General features: G+C 41.7%; 1 protein-coding gene across 3 annotated transcripts in view; it reads right to left on the bottom strand.

Moving 5' to 3' along the window:
- Nucleotides 1-23,518, bottom strand: part of RNF150 (ring finger protein 150) — a 211,861-nt gene that overhangs the window by 19,237 nt on the left and 169,106 nt on the right. For all 3 annotated transcript variants that reach the window (XM_084626119.1, XM_084626118.1, XM_084626117.1), the window contains exon 6: nt 18,230-18,440. In XM_084626119.1, coding sequence (XP_084482245.1) covers nt 18,230-18,440 — 211 coding nt within the window. The remainder of the gene's footprint in view (nt 1-18,229; nt 18,441-23,518) is intronic.

Consider the following 23,518-nt stretch of genomic DNA (forward strand, 5'->3'; position numbering starts at 1 on the left):
ATTTATCCTTCTGCAAACACAAGGGGAGAAGGTTCCTGATCAAACAAGTTTATGGTCTTGTTCAGACACAGCATACATTGGCTATAGATTGAGTTTGAGGTGGCAAAGGAAACATTTTTTTAAAGGCTTCATGAAAGAAGCGCTTTTAAAGGAGGCGTTGGGAGAACGAGAGAAGTGGCGCTGGGTGCACAGGTAGGTGGACACCAAGCACACAGATGAGACAAAAGGAAGGATACAAACAGGGCTGGAAGGAAGGAAGCTTAGGCGAGCAACAGTAAAAGGGTGAAAGTAATGTGATACATCTGTGAAAATGTGATGGAAATGTCTCTTGCATTACATTCCGGCTATGGATCACAAATGGTATCCTTTTTCAGAAAGAGGGGCACCACCAGCAATAGTCTATAGCATGTCAATTTTAATTTAAAAATTAAAATTTGACTACGTTATAGTTCATGTACAGTGATAAGTCATTTTTATCATGTGAACTTTAAGATTGCTGTGGCAAGCGAAAACAGAGCCCTTTTATTTAACCTCTGCGATTTGTCACCCTCCAACCCCCCAGAAGATGAATAGCTTGTTTTGAAGGCAATTCTTGTTAATTCTTAAACTATGAATGACTTTTAGAGCTGTTGTTAAATCTGGTCATGTATGCTTCTCTTGGAAATGTGCCACTGATTTTCAAATCTGCCTCAGTGGGTATATTTTACTGCATAAACTCTCAACAGCTAAGGTCACTGTACCAGCTTTCCAAGAGCAAGTACAGAGAAGGTCTCATGCACAAATACATAATGGAAGCATGTGGATCATGGGATTTAGTGTGGTAATATGCACAAGTAGAGAATAATATTACTACTACCCACGGGTGGTGCTGACTTGTTCCTGATTCAAGCAAACAGAATGGAAAGAAAAAAATAATTTATGAGGAAATATATGTATGTTGTCTGAAACATAGCATGAGTGTCATCTTGTTCCCAGTATTGATCCCACATGCCATCTCCTGTATCACTAACAAGAAAATAAGGTAATTCCAATATATATTAACGTAGGGGCAAATCCTGCCGCTTTCTTTTCAGTGTAAAAGGCCTCACATGCAATGGGACTGACCAGGTCCTGCTGTACTGTGTGTGTATAAAAAATGGAAGCAGCGATGGGGATGTGGAACATCTGCAAGGTGAGCAGTCAAGAGCCATGGGAGCACCCAGGGTAGCTGTGCTTGGGAAGGCTAGGCAGGCTGGATATGTGGTCAGGGGGGATCCGTCTGTACCCAGATTTACCAGCTATTTATTACCCATGCAGTGCATGGTTCAGGCACAACAGAGATTTACTGCAGCCTGAAAGTTGTAGTAACAGCTCTGCCGCTGAGCTGTGGCCTCCTTTTCTCCCCACCTCCACTGTGATAACCATCACACAGCCCTCTGTGGTCTACGGGTTGATTTGCAAGCTTCGGCCCTGGATGTAGAACACATATATGATTCACCACATTTGACCATTTCAACTCTCTGTCTTGTAAAAATGTCACTCATTAAATGTGCTTAACCTATTATACAATGGGCAGGCATAACAAAAAGAAACTGGAGTCGTTTGACTAAAGTTCAGTATTTAGATTAAAGATCAAGAATCACAAGTCCATAGAAAAAGAAAACATACAAGAGAAATCTTAATGGTAGATGAAAAATCTAAAATGAACAATAATCAACATTCAATTTGCCACAAAATTGTTTCAGCCATCAATATGTGAATTAGCAATGAACAAAAATGGTTTAACTCTCAGGTCTTTCATCTCTTATGGAAAAGTCCTGTAGATTTTAATGGGGATAAAATTAACAGAGTACAGAAATTACTTTGAAAATCTATAGTATTTCATAAAGAAATACTATAGATTTTCAAAGTAATTTCTGTACTCTGTTAATTTCTGTACTCTTTCTATTCTTTTTTTATTTCTATGGAATGTCTATAATTTGCTTTTAAAGGCTTTAGGATGATTCAAAAATTCTATAGAATGGTTATTATATATAAAGGAAACCTCAGTTTGAAAATTATCCATGCTGGGTTTCTTGTGTACTATTTTCAAAGCGTATAATTCCTTTGCTGCATGTGCACAGCCCACCCACTCACACCTGGAAATACAGTCTTGGCTCATGATTACAGATAGGAAAGTGAAAGAACTCCAGATTGACACATCTAAAGCTAGGACATTGCCTCTATTGTTCGTTAGCAAACACTGAAAATGATACACCACCAGGCAGTGCTGAAAGTACAGCAAACACATCCCTGACAGTAAGTAACCTGAAGTTGCTCTGTCATTTTCATTTTTCATTTTCTCCAGGTTCCAAACAATTTTTTTAAACAAAGGAAAACTCAACTATATTTCAAAAGTAGCTTAGAAGTTGAACAAGATTTTTAAGCTATGAAGTATTTTTCCTTTCTTAAGGAGAAAAATATGGATATCTGGCAGCAACTAAAATCATCCTGTTTATACCCAGTTTAGAAAAAAAATTAACTTATGTCGTCCATCCCTCTGCCGGTGCAGACTGACAGCTGGATGAGCTACAAGAGCTGGTTCACAAAAGCTACAAGAGCTGGTTCACAAAAAAGAAAGAAGAAGAAAAGGAGTTTTGGCATTCTAGAGATGACTAATCAACCACATCTCTCTTCTGCCTTGGTGTCATTCACAATCTTTCACACCATGCAATAAGTTCTACATTCCAGCTCATTTATATAGATGTTGAACAGAAATGGTCCTAATTCTGAACACACTAGTAACCCACTTGATTACCTAAAGATTTAGCCACACATATCCTGCCTGCCAACCAACTTTTACCTGCTACCAGTAGTTGTTCTAGCACTGAAACTTATGTTTTTAGTTTGCTTCTCACTAAAGGTGAAGTTTACCCCTTTGCTGATGGCCCATGCATCACTTAAGGCCTATATCCTCTTTTGAGGTCATAAGTGGGACATAAATGGAGTATAGGCTTTGTGTTGGCCTTCTGCACAGTGTGAATTTCACAGTAATGTTCCTGTTTGTTGGCGTCCTTTCAGTTTTGAATACCTCTCCTAACAATACATGTAGATTAGAGTTACTCAAGCTCACTTTAGGGTTTCTATTTTTGTTTTGATGGTGGCAGGGGAATGCAGTACATTAAGCTGTGGCCAACACATAGACTAACAGATTAGACTTTATACTGGCAGCCATGGTCTATCCATGAATCTGGTACAAGCAGGATGGGTAAAGTAGGAGCAGCAGGAAGGGTAAAGTAAATCAGCACAGCTAGCAACACCCTTTCTTCTTAAGTATGAACATTTACTTGAGAATTTTGTAAATACTGTATATGTAACCAAGACCAAAGAGCACATAAATCATCATCATCACATAAAGTCCCAGGTCAAAGGACACTTAGCAATCCTGAGGAGCTATAAAGTTTGCAGGCCACAGGAGTAAAAGATTTAATCCATGTGGCAAAGAGCTGTTTTTATTATAACCAGGCTTCCTTTCTTTAGGCCAGAAAAAGAGACTGTATCAAAACCTTTCAGTTTTGGACAAAACAGAATCATGGAATATCAGGGTTGGAAGGGACCTCAGGAGGTCACATAATCCAACCCCCTGCTCAAAGCAGGACCAATCCCCAATTTTTGCCCCAGATCCCTAAATGGCCTCCTCAAGGATTGAACTCACAATCCTGGGTTTAGCAGGCTAATACTCAAACCACTGAGCTATCCCTCCCGCTAAATAAAGCGCATTCAATGTCTTCTGGGTCTTCTTTGTGGATCTTTTACTGTCTAGATAAAAGCATGTGGAAATATTTCTTGATTTAAGCAAAACACGGAGTTAACTTTATATAGGAAAACCAGGCAATTTTAAAAGTAATTATGTCCAGATGAAACTGCAAATAAAATAGGAGTTAGACAAGAGTAGAATGATGTCTAATTGGATCAGAATTCTTCAAGATTTTATCATCTCTTGCAGCAGTGCTCATGTTAGTGGACAAAATTCTAACAAATGAGAGTGTGCGTACATACATGCATGACTATTAAACAGCAGCCTAGAAAAGTACCTCCTGTAAATCAAGCACTTTCTCCCATGTCTTGTCCAAATAAAACCTTTAAAATCATTTAAAGTACATCTCTTTTTAAATGGGACATTGTGACGCTCTGTACTTCGGGGGAATGCCCTACACCCCCATCTTTACAAAATGATGATGTGGTATCCAATGCAAAGTTTGTCATGTTGGGTGTCTTCGGAAGGCTCATGATGCACTGAGCATGGTTGTTATAGTGATGTTATAGTAATTTTACAGTAATGGTATAGTAAGGTTATAGGTTATAATTTCATGTATATAATTATGAGGCTGAAAATGTATCCTCATGGCTTAAAATAAGAACAGGCAAAAACTCTCCAAGAGCAGAGAGGCAGTTCACACCTCATCAGGGCAGGTATGGGACAAACCCAGCCTCACAGGAGCAAAGGATGCTGGCCTAGGCAACAACAAAGGATCTGTTAGACTCTTGAGGGAGTTACCCCCCTTCCTTTGGTCAGTTTGGAACTGCGATGAGGTAATGCTCACCTGACTCTCAAGGGGGTGGGGGACAGCAAAGCCAAAAGGGAAGAAAGGATATGATAAAAGGGAGAAACATTTGCCATGCTCTCTCTCTCACTCTTCCACCTACATCTACAGACACTGCACCAAGTGACTGAAGCGCTGATCAAAGGGGAGAGCCTGGCTGAAGAACTACCAGCCAGCTTGTGGTGAGAAGCATCTAAGTTTATAAGGGCACTGAAATTGTTAAGGTCAGCTTAGAATGTGTTTTGCTTTTATTTCATTTGACCATTTTTATTTCATTTGACCAAATCTGACTCCCCTTGGGATAACAAGCCTGGTATATAAGCTTGCAGTGTCTAGCAGACATAACTGGACTCTTCAAGACGGAGGTTCCTAGGGGTATTGGCTAGTGTCATTCAGTTGCACAATCAAAGAAGGAGCTTACATGCCAGAGGCTGTGCGTGAACAGCCCAGGAGTGGGGGTTCTCACAGCAGAGCAGGGTAAGGCTGGCTCCCAGAGTCAAGGATTGGAGTGACCTAGCAGATCACTGGTCTGGATAACACCAGAAGGGAATGTCGCAGACATGTTCCTTAATAATGGTGAAATCAAACTTATTGAATTATTAAAAAAACCAGCCTTTGCCTTCTAGACCATGTCTCTTGGAGTCAAAAGCTTATTTAAAAGAGTGCCTTTAAAGTTTACTTACAGAAAGAAAAATAAAGGCAGCCCTCCTGTTTGATCTGAAATCGAGGTAACAAGAGCATTTCAAATAAAACATTTTTCAGATGATTCAACTTTAAGGTAAAGTTAAGTTTTTAAAAGTTGAAAAAAATCTATTAAGTCATTTAACTTGACCTGATCTGACGAAATGTCAGGCCAGGTTCTTTATTTTACCATCTTTAAACAAGTGATTTTTTTTTTTTGCTTCTTTAATGAGCTTCTTTCACTTTCTTTCCCCTCTATAACAAAAATAATACAATGGAAGAAGAAAAAAATTCCATTTGCCAGATCTAAAGCTGCTAAGGAGATGTGACAATTACAAACCGAAGGGAGGACACAGCCACAAAAAGCAGCAGAGCTAGTGCAGTGGAGGTAGTTTCAGGTCACTGATCCAAACTCATCCCATCCCAGTAGTGATAGAAAGCTGTTACCACTTGACAACTGTTTGGCAGCCTACTTAAAATAAGTGTACCATCTTAGTCCAGTCCCAAGTGGACAAGGTTACACATAACAAAAAAATCCATTATACTTGACGCTAACTAGTATCCTGGTTGGAGGGCTCCTTAGAAAGGCCAAGGGTTGAGGCACTGATAGACTGCTGTGCCTGTGTGGAACCTCTGTGAAGTCAATGAGGCTCTGTACGGGTGCAGTACTCTGCTTGCGTGCAAGAGGTTGCAACACCCAGCGGTGGAATTTACCCCTGTGCAGAAGACCAGCAAAAGGCCTATGCATGATCCGAGTCCTCAAAATAGGGGGTTAGTGGGACTGAAGTGATGCATAGGCCTTGTGCATAAAGAAAAAATCACAGCCATAGTGAACAAGGAGATTTTACTGACTCTGTGAGGAGGCCAGCTCAAGATCAGCTTTAAGGCTCATTGGCCAGGCAGAATGCGGAAACCTATGTTACTTCTATTCTATTGAGAGAGGATTTCAGTTTGCAGATTTTTTTTTATAAGCAGTATAACAAAACAAACAAAACCACTGGAAAGGTGAACAAATCCTTTAAAAATGTGAGGAAGATATTCCTAGAAAACTAGATCACCTGGTCACCAAAGGTGTGCCATTCACATGGCCACCTTGCTGCTCTGCTGCACACAAACCTTTTAACAGAAGCAGCTGTATTAAGTCTACTGAAGTGTTACTATCCAATTTACACCAAGACAAAAACTCATTTCTGAACACTTTACTTGAATTGAAAAGCTTCTGCCTCTATTCCATTCATTTCAATACATCGTTAGTTATGGAAAAGTTTTTTTTCCCTAGATTTTTAAAGAAACACCTCTGTTCCCAATTTATCTTTCCAGTTTTTAAAACCATTTTTAAGTTCTGAACCTTCACACACATTCTTTGGGAAAAAAGAATGAAGGTGACTTGTTATCCTACCCACTGAAGGGAAGCTAAGATAGCTTTGTTATTTTATCTTTCAACCAGGAAAGTTACTTGTGAAACCTCTAAATAAATGAAGCTACCTTTGCACCACTAATTTTAAATCTGTGTTAGTATTTCCGTCATTAACACTGCTATAAAAATAGTGTAGCCATTTTTCAGATATAAAATTAAAAAATAAACGGTTAAAAATATTTTAGTGGAGCTCCAATGGCCTAAAAAAGGCTCTGTTTTTAAACTGACAGTTTCCTTATGGAAAAAGGATGCCTTTTGGGGATCTGCAAAAAAATTAAAAAGTTAAAATATGGCCCAATTATTTCATTTAGAAATAATATGAACCTTCTGAATCAAAATAAACATCCTTTACATGCACAGAATTCCACCGGGAAGGCAGACTTACGTGTAAGCATTAGTCCTATCCTTACTAATGAGAGATAACCTGAAGTGTTTATTTGCCACATCTATTTAGCATGATAGAGAAAGAAAGAATTCCTTCAAACAAACCTAAATGCATCCAGCTAGTGGGTGGAAAGTAAAGTAATTAGTAGTAGTCCAGGCTGATCAGTCCAAAAGATGATCTCTCCATTCCAGCATTTCCTCGCACCTTTTCCTTTAAAATGTGTTCTCAGAATGGAAAAACCTATCAACCTCTGAACAGCTGGGAGAGCAGGCATCAGAAATTCCAGAGCAGGATTTGTTTAGGGTTGTGTTTTCTAAGAACTCTAATGATAAGAGTATTGAAGCCCTAATGATTGCTGGCTTTTCACATATTAGAAAGACATTTTTAAAGGTATCACTAATATTTTGCAAGAGACTTCTAGATTGATATTTAGGACCTTGAGTGTCTCTTTAAGCAGAATTGACACAATGTTTAGCATAGTTCTTAAGTCAATGCCTCAGCCTTGTTAAAAATACCATGCATGTTGGACAAAATGCACCTCAAGTGCCACCTTACATGTTTGATATGTTACTTTGAAAGGGCCATGTTCCAGTGAAATATTCAAAAAATGCTGTCTCATTTTATAACTGTATCAGGAGAAATTTTTATTTTTTAAAATTTTTTAATCAACTTTGCATTTTGTTCTTGAGATAATGCTATTAAAGAAAGAAATCTATTATAAAAGCATGTTCATTGTCATCTGATATTCCAGGGGTGGCCAACCTGAGCCAGAATTTACCCATGTACATTGCCAAACAGCCACAGTAATACGTCAACAGCTCCCCCACCCCGCTCCCAGTGCCTCCCGCCCACCGGCAGCCCTGCCGATCAGCGTCTCCCCCTTCCTTCCTGCACCTCCCAATCGGCTGTTTTCTGGCGTGCAAGAAGCTCTCGGAGGGAGGGGGAGGAATGAGGGCACGGCAGGGGGTGGGAAGGGTGGAGCGGGGGCAGGGCCCGTGGCAGAGCCAGGGGCTGAGCCGTGAGCACCCCCCGGCACATTGGAAAGTTGACGCCTGTAGCTCCAGCCACGGAGTCGGTGCCGGTACAAGGAGCCGCGTATTAACGTCTGAAGAGCCGCACGTCGGCCACCCCTGTGATATGCTGTCCTCTCTTCACTAGTAGACTTCCGGACCTTTTGGTACACGAGTGCTGACTTTTGTTTTTGCTGGCGGGTGCTTTTGAAGAGGTGTGTCTGTTTGGGGTGGGGATGGATGGGGGGGCTCTCTGCCAGTTTTGGGGGGAGGCTATTTTTAGCATATTTATCCACTTCTTTCATATTCTAGTTATTGAATATGTGTCTATATTGATATCTTAATTTAATCATTATTAAACTACATAATTACATTATCATGAATTACAGTATATTAAAATCATTGCACTCACCTACAAGCTGTCTTCACGAATGGCCCAGTTTAAAGACATTATGTCTCACTGTAGCTTTCTGGATGAAACTATCACCAACACAGTGGCGCATAGGTGCTCAGTATCGGATTTACAATGGCATCAATGTGCCGGGCACACATGCAGAAAGGGCCCCAGTGTATGGTCTGCCCCCACACTCTGCCCCCACTCGGCCTCTTCCCCCTGAGGCCACACCCGCCGCTCACTCCTCTCTGCCCCTACCCCCTCTCCTCCCGCTCGCTCCCCACCCTGTGCAAGCAGCAGGCAGGGACTCAGGATGGGGGGAAAGGCTGAGTGGGGGGTAGGACTGGGCCTTGGGACAGAGCAGCGGGCGGGGTCTCGGGGGGAAGAGGCTGATCAGGGGCAGGAAGAAACAGAGGGCGGGGCCACGGTCTGGGTGCCAGGGCCCACAAAAGATTAATCCAGAGCACCCCCTATTTTTTTCGGTGGGCGCTTCAGCTCCAGAGCACCCATGGAGTCGGTGCCTATGTTTTGGTATCTTGTTCTGCATCTTTTCCATACATTTTCTCTGCTTGCAGCCCTTTTCTTTGTTGTCATGCAGCACCATGCTAATCAGAATGTGGCAAACAGAAGAAAAACAGTTCTACCACAAACATTTCCAAATATGTTTCTGTACTTGGTACAACGTGCCATAACATAGAGTCTAATTACTGTCACAGCAGAGCATATGCTCTTGCCCTCTCTCCAAAGAGAAGTGCCTGAGGCACATTATCTAAGTGAAAATGAAGAGAACGTTGAAGAAGCCTGTTGGTGCTATTAAAAACGATAAAGGCCAAAGTTGTGTGTATATTTCACAAATGTCTTTCTGCGCACTTTGGAGGTTGAGTGTGTTTCACGTGCAGGGCTGGAATAAGACAATCCAGAGCCCTGAGCACAACAGACTACAGGTCCCGCCCTGTAGCCCCATCATTGTGATATGGTGGTGGCAGGGGTGCCCCTTGCCTCCCAAATAGGCAAATAGCACGGGGTTCCCTTTTCCTGCAGGAGATGCCATTCTCCCCTTTACAGAGACTTGGTGGCAGCAAAGTATTTCCGCCCCCCACGCCCTCCATCTACTTATCCCAGCAGCTGGAGTGTGCCTGGGTGGGTGGTGTGTTGGCCTGCTGCACTCTTCAACCCTTGCCACACACAGAGTCCTCCACTGAGATGCATGGGGCAGTATCCCCTCACAGAGCTGTAGTTTCAGGCTGGCTGCAAGTTCAGGCAGATGTCACTGCATCGAACTTCCTCACACTGAGGAAACTAGTTCAGTTAAAATAAGCACTGACAAAAACCCTCAACCAAAACTTGAATTCAACCATTTTGAGATTCTAAAACGTGTTACATTGGGGAAAAAAGGTCTCTTTGCATGTCCTGATTTTGGCTGGAACACAAAGTGCCACGATAACTAGGGAAAAGCTGTTTTAACAGTATGCTGCAAAGTACAATATGATCTTGTGATGAGAAGGTATTACCATGAAAAGATAAACATTACCACTTTTTTGCTGACCAGGGTGAAACCAGTAAGTATTGAAAATTTTACAGGAAAACCTGAATTCATGAGCCCAAAGTAATCTGGAAAAAGCTTTTTTTAAGCGCATTGTGACAGGTATGATGAACACAGGCCTATCTGGAGACTGTCTTTAGCATTATGAAATTTTATCTGTATGTTAGAGCCAGACCTTGAAAGCATGAAAACTTCAAAGACCATTATACCAAGATTAGACAGATGATAACGAGCCCATGGAATATTCATAGACCTTTGTATGAATACATGTTATATATGTTTGTGTGTTCCTAGCTCACAAAGCATGCGGGGAGACATCCTGTGGAATCTGAATTCACTAGGGTATGATTAATGAAGAATCTCAAGGCTGGCTATGCAGCTATCCAGTCCTTTTAGCCCCATTGGGGGTGGAGGGGGCAGGAGAAAGAGGACAGTGATCGGCTTTTACCTGTTTTCAGGAGGCTGGGAGACAAAGGCTATTGGGGATAAAGGCTGACTTTAAAGAGACTTTCTGGGATCTTGTTTTTGATTCAACAAATGGATATGACCTTTTGTCCAAGGGGGCACCCCACTATGCTGAAAGGTTGAAAGAACTGAAACTTGTCAGGGTCCCCATAAGGCTGATGGATGACTTCTGGTACGTTTAGTAGATGTTTAGACCTTTATATATTTTTTCTGTATGTTTCTGTTCTTAAATAAAGAAATCTGGTTTGAAAGAGCTGGGAAATCACTGTCCTTGTGGAGAGAAACTAAAAGAGCAAAGGTCTAAATGTTTGTCAGACGTGCTTAGGGAGAATCACAAGGAGACTGCAGTGTAAAACCCCTGTTTAGAAAGGAGTGGATGAGAGTCTTTGCCCAGAGAGATGACAGTTAAGGTATATATCTACATTGCAATTAAATGCCCACAGCTGGCCCATGTCAGCTGACATTGGCTCAGACTACTGGGCTGTTTAATTGCGGTGTAGCTAAAGCCATTGAGATTTTGCCCAGATTTGTTGTTCATGAGGAATTATCCACCTTTTTTACAATGGTTACTAACCTGGGAAAGCTGAGGGAAATCTCTCACTTTTGAAAGAATGCAGCTAGTAAAATTTCCTGTAAACGGAATCAAATTTAGTATGTTGTTGTAACATGTATTTGCTATAGGGGGCTGAAGAGTACCTTGCTTTATAATAGCCCTATAACTTGAAGAAAATAGAGAACATTCAGTTCACCTATGCTGGTCCTATATCTTGTCCTCATGAACTTGTTTTGCCTTAGGTGATTCTGTTGTTGCTGTCTGCATTAGACCTCCCTTCCCCATTGCCTGTTAGATTTATTTTTATGTTACATCTCGCCTTGCCTGCAAATTTTTCAGGGAAGGATCCATCTAGTGCTATGTATACATACAGGGCCTAGCACATTGGCATCCAGACCCTGATGGGGCCTGTGATGTTCAGTGATCACTTAATGCTTAAGGAGCTTGTCAGTGGTCTCTTTTATTCTGTGTCCAATTCCAAATGATTGTGCATAACAAGAGCTTCACAGAGCATCACCATGGCACCTAATATATCAATTTAAACCAATTCACAGTCCTCCCTCACCTCCTTCCTTGGTATTCCAGCCCTCTTTTCCCACACGGCTCCTTTGACTGGCTGAGGGGCTGACATGAGATCCAGAAGAGGTGGACAGGTCTCACAGAGGTGGCTGAGCCCTTCTGTGCAGGAAAAGAGATCCATGCATCAAGGGTCCCCTCCAGGCCTGGAGCTGAAGGGCCTGACCTATGCCATTGCTAAAAGTTTTCCCTAATGTTGCCAGAGATGGCAGATTTGAGACAAATACTTGTCTCAACCTTTCCAATTTGTCTACTTTGTGCATTTGATAGCACTTTCTGTACAATCAGTTTCACTGTCTGCCATAGAGAGACAACTTGTGTTTTGTGGGTTACACACACCAACATGACAAGAAGAAAAAAAATTTAAAATAGGAAAATGTCGTTGTGAAATCACAAACGTTGGCAGAGGGTTAAGGGCAGGTGTAGCAACCAACTATTTTAACTCATTTTATGAAACTGACGATTTCACACTGGTGGTATTCCTGTAAGAAAGTCATCAGCCTTTCAGACCAGCAGTGCTATGTTGGCACTGGTGCAAGTCTTAGGCTTGTCGACACCATACAATTAGTGCTCATCACCTTGAGTGTAAATTTTAGTCTGGACTAGCATATCACGCACAAAGGGACTGCATGGACCCCGCTGCCACACACTAAAAGTTCTTTTGCGTGCATTATCTTAGGACTGTCTGAAACAAGACTACATCAATGACACAAAGGAATGTTTAGCATGTAGCAGAGGGGTCTGCCACACTAGATATTGCGTGGCACATTGCTGTGGACCAGAATTTACACCTCACCTGTTGCACACTAACACACTGTGTAGACAAGCCCTTAAAATAACAAATCCAGGACCTCAGACCACTGTAATTTTCAGTACCTGCTAATTGTCTAGTTTAGCATCACTTTGGAGCTTTAACAGGGCATTAACACACATCGTATCGAAGGCACTTGGGACCCAATCCTCTCACTTTTTGAGTACGTGGATCCCATGAGTATTCCATCTCCAGGATACAAATTTGGTGTTTCGATGCTTTCACCGTTAGCTTGTGCAGTTGTCACATGCTTCTCTCTCCTCAAATTACTCCTCAGAACAAACTACTAATAACACAGAAGAATGGCAAAGTGACTACCAGCAGATAAGATAAAGCAACTGCCCAACTAACGTGAAAGCGTCCTGACAATCTACATCTTTGGAGCTTATCCCCAAAACAACAAAACCCAGGAAAAGAAATTTACTGCCATACCTATCTGAAAGACTTCACAATTGAACTGAGGGTGAAATTGGTCATCTGAAACTCTTTTGGTGAAAAATGCTGATTTGGTGACACCAAAACATTTTGAGAATTTGTGTTGGTTTCACCAAATTGTTGTGTGTAAAAAAAAAAAAAACCCTGAAGAAGTTGGAATGTTTCATTTTGACATTTTTGAATAACTTTCCACTGAGAAATTTCCTTTAATTCTATCAAAACCCTTTAAAATGGTTGAATTGAATGAAATGTTTTGTTGCAAAGGAACTATTTTGTTTGACTTGTAGCAATTTTTTCTTCTACTTTTCTGGAATTGCCAATGAACCAGAAAACACATTCACATAGCTCTGCTTCACAGCTTCAGGTCCACATAAAATCTGTGGACCTCCCCGGCTACCCAGCCATCTTCAAACTGAGCACAGTGGTTACTCCAACTCAGGACCCTCTCTCTTTCTGGTGTTGCCTTGGGAGTTTCCAGAGTTGGGGCGAGGGGAAGTTGAATTTAGGGGGCCCTCTGCAGCATGCCAATCATTTTCTTGAACAGGTGGAGTCAGTACATGTGTCCCTTTGGGGCTTGTAGAGCTTGAAAGGCCAGAGGTATTTATAGGCCTGACCAAGAAATAAAATATGAACAGTGAATGAAGCCTGAAAATGCATACAAACTAACTCTTACCAAAAATAGCAAACACCATGTGAACTGGGAAATTTCCATATGATCACAGATGAAACAAAAGTACATGAATGCTTTATTTGTCTCCAAATGCCAGATTTCTAACAACTATATATATATAGTGACAAAGCTCTGTCCTTGCCTCTGTGGGTCCCACGTTTCCTGGCGGATTTCGCTAGCCTCAGAGGCTCACTGTGACCCTGCACGTAACCCCTCTCTCTAGAGACAAGGGTCACAGTCTACTGAGCCATTTTCATCATAAGCCAGCGAGGGAGGTGAGGAGAAGTTATCCTTCCTTGCACAGTCTCTGTTGTCTCCCAGTCTCAGTGATTAATCAGGGGGCAAAGATGTGTGGGGGGAGGAGGAGTGTGAGGGGGGGCCCGGGCCCACCTTCTACTCCGGGCTCCAGCCCGGGGACCCTAATGGTATCAGCTATGGTAGCTGACCTTTTAGAAACATTACATGTACAATTCCCTGGGCTACTTCCCCCACAGCAGCCCTCACTTCCTCAAGCTCCACTTCATCCTTACCTAAGGGCCTCCTTCCTTGTGCCTGATATGGTGTGTACTACTCAGCCTCTCCCAAAGCTCCTGACATGCACACCCACCTGACTAACTGGGAGGCTTTTAACTAGTTTCAGCCAGCCCTTGATTGGCTTCAGGTGTCCCAATCAACCTAGCCTTCTCCCTGCCTTCTGGAAAGTTCTTAATTGGCCCCAGGTGTCTCAATTGACCTGGAGCAGCTGCCATTTCACTTATCCTGGTACCAGGGATTTGTTTAGCCTGGAGCTAATATATCTATCTCCCACTACTTTTCTATAGCCATCTGGCCTTGCCCTGTCACAATACACACACACACACACACACTCTAGCTGCTCTTTTCCTACGAGAACTACAGTATTTTTAACTCAGACACTTAATGCTGATTATACCTGGCTCAAGCATAGGTGTGGGAAGGATCCTTTAATGCTGACCTTAGGCACTCTATGTAAAGCCAGGGATAACTGCAATTTCTATGCTTGTGGAAATGCAAGGATTCCACACTCAGAGGAACAAATTGTTCCAAAGGGGGTAAGGAGGGGAGGAGAGATGGCCTTGAATGCTGTCTGCACTAACTCAAGGAGCTGTCAGTCTCCAGAAAGGGAAGCATGCTGCACCATTCAAAGGGACACTGTCAGGTGTACACTCCCCATGTGCTCACCCAGGCAAAACCCTCCTGCCGCTCCCCCACCCCCTTATTCGAGGCTGTAGCTAAATGCTACAATCTAACCCCTGCTTTACATTTGCATGGAATTGCTCCTGCTTGAAGGTGCTATGACATTTCCAGACATGATAGCTCTTACTGCAGAACAGCCCACTAATAAGAAACAATGCAGTGTGACCATTACTACAGGTGAGGGAATGGGAAAAGAGATTTGACACTTTGAAGACCTTAAGATTAACAGGGTCACTGATTCTTGAAACAGTAAATCCAATAGCTGACCTGAATATAAAACTAAAGAAATTCTCTCTCTCTGTCTAATTTTAAAATGCGGTATCAGCTGATACACGCAGGGATTGAAAAGGACACTCTAGGATTTAGCATACAAATCCTATTATTAATACCACCTAACAAACATTTCCTTGAAGACTGGGGCCCCCTGTGCTGGGTGTTGTAATGAGATTGGTTGAGCGTACCTCCTGGTCCTTTACTTAGTGCTCTGAGCTACCATGCAAAAAATCTGATCTTGGTTTTTAATAAGGGGTGGCAAAGGTGGACTCTACAATGAGTTCCATCTAGCTCTTCATGGCCAGGAAAGTTACTAAGGGCCTTGAGGAAGAAATTCTCTATTCAGAAGAAGAAGAGGGAAATGTCCTCTGAGCACATTCACAAAAATAAAGTAATAGCACTGGCAAAACTGCATGGATGAAATCTTGGCCCCAGTGAAGTCAATGGAAGTTTTGCCATTAACGTCAATGGATACAGGATTTCATCCCATGTATGCAGCAGTATGAAAATGTCCTTCCTCCAGGCCCACTTTGGGAGGGTCCCTGCCTCTGGATCCTGTCAGGAAACAAATAAACCACCAAACAGTAACAGAAAGAAAAACCAACAGCACTGTGGGATGAGCACAGCAATCCACAAAAACTACAACAGTGGCAGCAAGTGCAGGGTTTGGATGCAGTGTACTCTGTAAACACTGCAAGGCTTCAGCTCACACAGGTTCAATCATAAGAAGAAACCACGCAAATCTCTGGTGCAGACTCAGCCTAGGAGCACTCTTCTGTCATTAACAGTGCATAAGCGGGGAGGGGCAAAAATCAAATATCTCCGCAAAGATTCCTGGTAGCATTTGTAAAATCACAGACAAACCAAGTTCATGCTGGAGTGGGATGGGGGGATGTTGGGGGAAGCTCTGTGGTTCTAGGTCTTTGACCACACTGGAACTATTCAATACAATTAGTGAATACAATTCTGACATAATTCTTGTTGTTTAAAGCCATGTCTATAATACAGCTATAACCAAGTCAGTTACACCAGGATTACACTCTCACCCCCTTATAACTTGGTTTAAGTTGTAGTGTGTATTGGCTGTAACTGTGCCCCCCTAACTGGGTTAAAACTGTGTACGGTTTGAGAACTTGAGGGCTTAATTTCAGAGGGGCGGAACACTTATAACTCCAGTTGACTTCAGTGGGAACTGCGAGTGCTCATCACCTCCGAAACTCAGGCCCCTAACTCCCAGCAGAGCACGAAGGGGTTAGTTTACTGCCAACCCCTTGCAAAATGAACACGGTCCAGTTGCTGAATACTATTGTGAATCAGACCATATGGATGTTTTATTGAAACGATGTAAGTTTGCGCACCCGACCATGCCAAAAAATTTTCAAGCATTAAATGTAATCCTGAAAAGAACAAAGTATAATAATCACCTATACCTAATAAATAATATTGCAGCCCAACTATTATTAACTGAAAAACCAAGCACCAAATCAGAATACCACGGATGAGATTGTGTGCGAAGCGTAGTACATAAACGTACAGCCCAGGGCATTGAAGCTGGCTAAGGTGGCTTTAAGTTTCCAGTATGCCTTCCTGATTCTGGTTGTTCTGAGGGTTGATGCAACCACTCAATGCACTTAGGAGCTGCTTAAGTTACCACCTCCAGTCCTTAGCTGGCAATAGGCTGCATCACCATCTGCAATCTCCACAGTGCTATGGGCAGTTATCCTATCAATGCAGGTGCTTATGAAGTGGAGATTTCCCCCTGTCCAGTGCAGGACTTATTCTGGTTCCTTTCAAAAGCCACAGCAGCACTTCCTTCCAGTGCCTTGCAACCAGCCCCGGGCTCTGGACCAGGAGGAAGAATCTCTCCCCTTAGCTTTGTTTTCTGGCTTTGCCATTTTCAGTAGGATTCTCTGATAGGGATACATTACCTCTGCTGCTATTTGAATGATGGAAAGCAACATCAATAGATTCATCCTGTATAGTTATCCTGTGCTGATTTTTTCATTAATAAGGGTTAAGGAACTGACTCCCTAATATGAGAACCACAGAATCTAGATTTGGGAGTTTTGGTGGATAATCAGCTGAACATGAAGTCCCAGTGTGATATTATGGCCAAAAGAGCTAATGTGATCCTTGGATGTATAAACAGGGGTACCTTGAGTAGAGTAGAGAGGTTATTTTTATCTCTGTTCTTGGCACAAGTGTGACTGTTGCTGCACAATTCAAGAAGGGTATTGAAAAATTGAAGAGGATTCAGAGAAGAGCAATGAGAATGATTAAAGGATTAGAAAACATGCCTAATAGTGACAGACACATGGAGCACAATCTATTTAGCTAAACAAAGAGAAGGTTAAATGGCGACTTAATTGCAGTCTACATGCACCTACATGAGAAATAAATATTCAAAAATGGGTTCTCCAATCTAACAGAGAAAAGTATAATAGATTTCAAAGGCTGGAAGTTGAAGCTAGACAAAATCAGAATGGAAATAAGGCGTAGATTTTATAACAATGAGGTAATTAACCATTGGAACCATTTACCAAGGGTTGTGGTGAATTCTCCATCTCTGGCAATTTTAATATCAAGATTGGATGCTTTTCTAAAAAATATGTTCTAGCAATTATTTTGGGGAAGTTCTCTGGACTGTTTTATACAGGAGGTCAGACTAGATAATCACAATGGTCTCTTCTGGCCTTGAAATCTGTGTATCTATTTTATGTTACTGAAGCAAGAGTGAAATTCTGCATGTATAAGAAAAAATAGTACATCGAAGCAAGGCAGACCAGGGGATAAGGAGTAGCCCAACTTGGCAGACAAGGGCATCCAACAAATGAATTTAACAAAGGAGCTGGGTTATAGGTGTAGATTATCAAGGAAGGCCTTGGTAAAAGGATTCAGTCAAACAACATGTAAAGATGTCTATAACTTTAGTCTACTTTGTGTTAACAGAAAAGGCCTATTTCTACTTAGTCTAGAGTATTCTTCCATACATTTCACTTTGCTATTCTATCAGATTCAATCCATTTATTTGCACATTGGGTTCAGAGTATGTGTGATACAGTAATGCTCCATGATAATTCAAAGGTGCCATTTTAAGCCAAGTTATTTATCCTCTAGATTTCAGTGAAATTTAAGTAGTGAAAACAATATTCCAAGCCCCACACCTCTATACATTTCTTTGTGATTCAGGTTTCTGCATACTATTGTCAGGGCAAACTCTGCCAGAAGGAGAAACTTACTACTTGTTGTGAAGTTACCCTCCCCAACCTGGGGAAGAGGATCTGCATCCGGGATGACTTGTAGTACTCCCACAGTCCGGACAGGAGGATCCAGAGCTACAGAGCTTTCATTCACAGTTATATCACTAGCTCCTGTAATCTGATTAGTTGGTGGTCCTCCTATGGAAGCTTCAAAATCTGGAGGTATCTCATCTATGCAATCCGCATTTGGCTAATGGAAACAAAAAGAAAAGTCTTTGAGCTTTTATTCTACAGAGAAAATACTAAGGACTACAGTTAAGAAAGAAGGCCAGTATTCCGTCTTCTGACAGTGGCCAATGCCAGGTGCCCCACAGGGAATGAACAGAACAGGTAATCATCAAGTGATCCATCCCCTGTTGCCCATTCCCAGCTTCTGGCAAACAGAGGTTAGGAACAGCATCCCTGTCCATCCTGGCTAATAGCCATAGATGGACCTATCCTCCATGAATTTATCTAGTTCTTTGTTGAAACCTGTTATAGTTTTGGCCTTCACAACATCCTCTCACAAGGAGTTCACAGGTTGACAGTGCATTGTGTGAAAAAAATACTTCCTTTTTGTTTGTTTTAAATCTGTGGCCTATTAATTTCATTGGGTGAACCCTAGTTCTTGTGTTATGAGAAGGAGTAAATAACTCCACGAGTCATGATTTTATAAACCTCTATCTTCTCCCCCCTTAGTTGTCTCTTTTCCAAGGTGAAAAGTCCCAGTCTTATTAACCTCTCCTCAGATGGCAGCCGTTATGTACCCCTAATAATTTTTGTTGCCCTTTTCTGAACCTTTTCCAATTCCCATATATATTTTTTGAGATGGGGCAACCACATCTGCACCAGTATTCAAGATGTGGGCATACCATGGATTTATATAGAGGCAATATGATATTTTCTGTCTTATTATCTATCCCTTTCTTAATGATTCCCAACATTCTGTTCACTTTTTTGACTGTCATTGCACACTGAGTGGATGTTTTCATTCTCTGAAAACAATGACTCCAAGATCTCTTTCTTGAGTGGTAACAGCTAATTTAGACCCCATCATTTTATACGTATAGTTGGAATTATGTTTTCCAATGTCCATTACTTTGCATTTATCAACATTGAATTTCATCTGCCGTTTTGTTGTCCAGTCACCCAGTTTTGAGAGATCTTTTGGAGTTCTTCACAGTCTCCCTGGGACTTACCTATCTTGAGTAGTTTTGTATCATCTGCAAATTTGCCACCTCACTATTTGCCCTTTTTTTTCAGATCGTTTATGAATATGTTGAATAGGACTGGCCCAGTACCCCTGGGGGACACCACTATTTACTTCTCTCCATTCTGAAAATGGACCATTTATTCCTACCCTTTGTTTCCTATCTTTTAACCAGTCTTAAAGGAAATAACTGCTCTAGATTTTCTTCCTGAATTTATACATAAGTGGTTGTAGTTAAACAAACATTAATTTAGATTTTTTTCCTCTCGCCCATTCCTTTTAGGGCCCTATCCTGCAATCACTTACTATTATGTCTTGTGCTTATTACTGTTGCCTCACTGATTTAAATGGGACTATGATAAATATTGCAATTTTGGGCCCTTAAATGGTAATATCCAATAAATACATAGTTTATTTGCTTTCTACATACCTGGATCCTCTTAATACTATTTGTAGGAAGACTATCTTGCAGTATGCAGAGGAAATGTTTAGTATGAAAAGTCTTGCCCAGAATATTGATGTTTGCTTCCTCACAGAAAAAAAAAAAAAGTTTGGGGGAGTGTGTCATGGAGTAAATGAGCACATATATTGATATAATCTGCCTGAGGTAGGCACACTGCTGAGTCAGATTATTAACATAAACACAGGCACTAACTGCAAGGGATTTTGTACCTCTTAAGTCACTGCTTTCTTGAAATACACATACTATAGAGCTGATATCAGAGACTTAAGTGAAGGCGAGGAATTGATAAGAACTGCATATGTGCACATTTGTACGAGGGGTGGAAAAGGGGTGTATAATTGCTAAGAGAAGGAAAAATGTTTTCAATATTAAAAGACTTACATTTTGCCTATACTGTACTTCATTTCTTATAGCTGAAAATAATGAGAAAGAATAAAGAATTCATTGTAATGGGAATTTCAGGAGTCTTTCCTGTATTGTGGTCCCAGAGAAACCAAGTGAATTAAAAAACAAAAACAAAATAACTGTTTAGCTCAGAATTAAAACTCATGCCTATAAATGCACATATCCCAGTAAATTCAGGGCTAATGGAAAAGTGATTCAGATGCATTTAAAGCAGATGGTTACAGAGCTTGTGTGTTTTGGTGCCAAGACCTCTGTTAATATCCTCTAGACAGCAACTCACTGGTCAAGCTGAGATGACCAATTGCAGTAGAATTTACTGATCTTTCAAGCATTTCTGTATTGGTTTATTTCCTGACTGTCAGACTGATGATTTCTGGAGAGTTCCCCTCTGAACACTAATGGCAAATTGTGTAAGTCAATTCCCTTTGCCGTACATGAGAATGCAGACTCCCCTAAGCCTTTCGGCAAAGGTGTCAGGTCTGCTCTCTCAATAGCAGGGAGAGGTTGAGCTTGCACACCCACTTCAGATATAATGCCTTAAGGTTATGCCATAAAATAATAAAAACAAGGAAAATTCAAAGATTAGGGTACTGTTTGCAATGTGTTCAATAGCACCTGTAAGCATAAAGGGGCATATTCAGATAGAACTGCAGTTACACAAATATCCTGTTAGGCCTAAAAAAGTTAGCAGACACTACAGGGTAGATTTTCAAATGTATTTAGTGCCTAATCTATTTAGGCACTTTTGAAAATTCCACTTGCTGAGCATCTGCATCTATAGTTGCCTAAATACTTTTGAAAATCTGATTCAGCGGCCCTGATCTAGCAAAGCATTTAAACATTGTTAATGTCAAGCATCTGAGTAGTCCCACTGAAGAAAATGAGACAGCTTATGTTTTTTCAGCTAAACCTGTGCCCAAGTGCTTTACTTGATCAGTCCTTTAGCCTATTTCACCCTTTCCTGTGAATTTCCTGACTGTTGTTTCATGCCAGGATAATGGACTTAAAAAAAAGTGCAGCATGTCTGTTCTCTGAGTTTATTAAGTCTCATGATAAAAAGTCTAAGGGGAAAATATTCATGAAAGCTGGCAGTTTCTCAAAACGACACTATTAAAAGCACAGCAGCAAGCTATCCCGATACAAAAGAAAGTAAGAGTAGCAGTAAGAAGCCAACATGGCTCTATCAGGAGCTCTTTCATGGCCTGAAATAAATCAAAAAAGGAACCTACAAAAAGTGGAAACATGGATAAATTGCTAAGGATGAATAGCAAAGAACAGCACAAGCACATAGGGACAAAATCAGAAAGGCACAAAATGTATTACTCCTAATAAGGGATATAAAATGCAATAAGAAGAACTTCTATAAATACATTAGGAGAAAGAAAAAGATGCAGTGTATAGGTCCACTACTTAGTGGGAAGGAGAGCTAATAACAGATGACATCAAGCAGGCTGTAGTGTTTAATGCCTATTTTGCTTCAGTCTTCACTAAAAAGATTAATTGTGACCAGATGCTTTACACAATTAATATTAACAATGGGAAAAACACAAGCCAGAATAGAGAAAGAGCAGGCTAATGAATATTTAGATAAGTTAGATATATTCAAGCCAGCAGGCCCCGATGAACTTCACTCTTAAGGTACTTAAAAGAACTACCTGCAGCAATCTCAGAACCATTAGCAATTATTTTTGAGAACTCATGGAGGATGGGTGAGGTCCTAGAGCAGGGGAGGGCAAACTTTTTGTCCCGAGGGCCACATCAGGGTGCGAAACTGTATGAAGGACTGGGTAGGGAAGGCTGTGCCACCCAAGCAGCCTGGCCCCTGCCCCTATTCACCTCCTCCCACTTCCCGCCCCCTGACTGTCCCCCTCAGAATCCCCAACCCATCCAACCCCCCTTACTCCTTGTCTCCTGACTGCCCCCTCCTGGAACCCCCAGCCCCAAACCGCCCCCCCTGGGATCCCACCCTTTATTCAACTCCCCCTGCTCCCTGTCCCCTGACTGCCCTGCCCCCTATCCACACCCCCGCCCCCTGACCTGCCCCGAGGGACTCCCACACCCTATCCAACCCCCCTTGTTCCCCGCACCCTGACCGCCCCAGAACCCGCACTCCTAACTGTCCCCTGGGATCCCCTACCCAACCCCCCCGCCGCCCCCTTATCATGCTGCTCAGAGTGGCAGGAGCTCACAGGGCAGAGTAACTGCAGGGGAGAGGGAACAGCGGGGGAGGGGCCAGGGACTAGGCTCCTGGGCCAGGAGCTCGGGGGCTGGGTAGGACAGTCCCGTGCGCCAGATGTGGCCCACGAGCCGTAGTTTGCCCACCTCTGTCCTAGAGGATGGGAAAAGGGCAAACCTATCTTTAAAAAGAGGAACAAAAAGGACCCAGGGAATTATAGACCCGTCAGCCGAACTTTGATACCTGCAAAGATACTAGAACAAGTTATTAAACAATCAATTTGTATTGCCCAATTAGTGGATAATAGAGTAATAGATAATAACCAACATGGATTTGTCAAGAACAAGGGGGAAACAGTAGAAGTGATACATCATGATTTTAGTAAGGCTTTTGACAAAGTCTCATGTTACACTCTCATAAGCAAACCAGGGAAACGTGGTCTAGATGAAGTTTTTATAAGGTGGGTGCATATCTGGCTGAAAGATCATACTCAAAGAGTAGTTATCAATAGTTTGTTATCAAAACTAGGAAGATCTATCTAGTGTGGTCCCACAGGGTCTGCCCTGGATCCATTTTCATCAATGATTTTGATAATGGAGTAGAGACTAAGCTTATAAAATCTGTAGATGATGCTAAGGTGGGAGGGTTTGCAAGCTCTTTGGAGGGTAGGATTATAATTTAAAATGACTGTGACAAATTAGAGAATTAGTCTGATATCAACAAGATGAAATTCAATAAAGACAAATGTAAAGTTCTGTGCTTAGAAGGAAAAGTCAAATGTACAAATACAAAATGGGGAATAACTGCGAGGCTGTAGTACTGCTGAGTAGGATCTGGAGGCTATAGTGGATCACAAATTGAACATGAACCAACAATGTGAAACCATTGCCAAATAAATAAATAAAGAGCACTAATATTCTAGGGCATATTAACAGGTTTCATATATAAAACATCGGAGGTAATTGTTCCACTCGGCACTAGTGAGGCCTCAGCTGGAGTATTGTGTCCAGTTTGGGGCACCATGTTTCAGGAAAA

This window comes from Lepidochelys olivacea, assembly GCF_965140295.1.
Source record: "Lepidochelys olivacea isolate rLepOli2 genome assembly, chromosome: 4".
In the NCBI taxonomy this organism is placed as follows: Eukaryota; Metazoa; Chordata; order Testudines; family Cheloniidae; genus Lepidochelys; species Lepidochelys olivacea.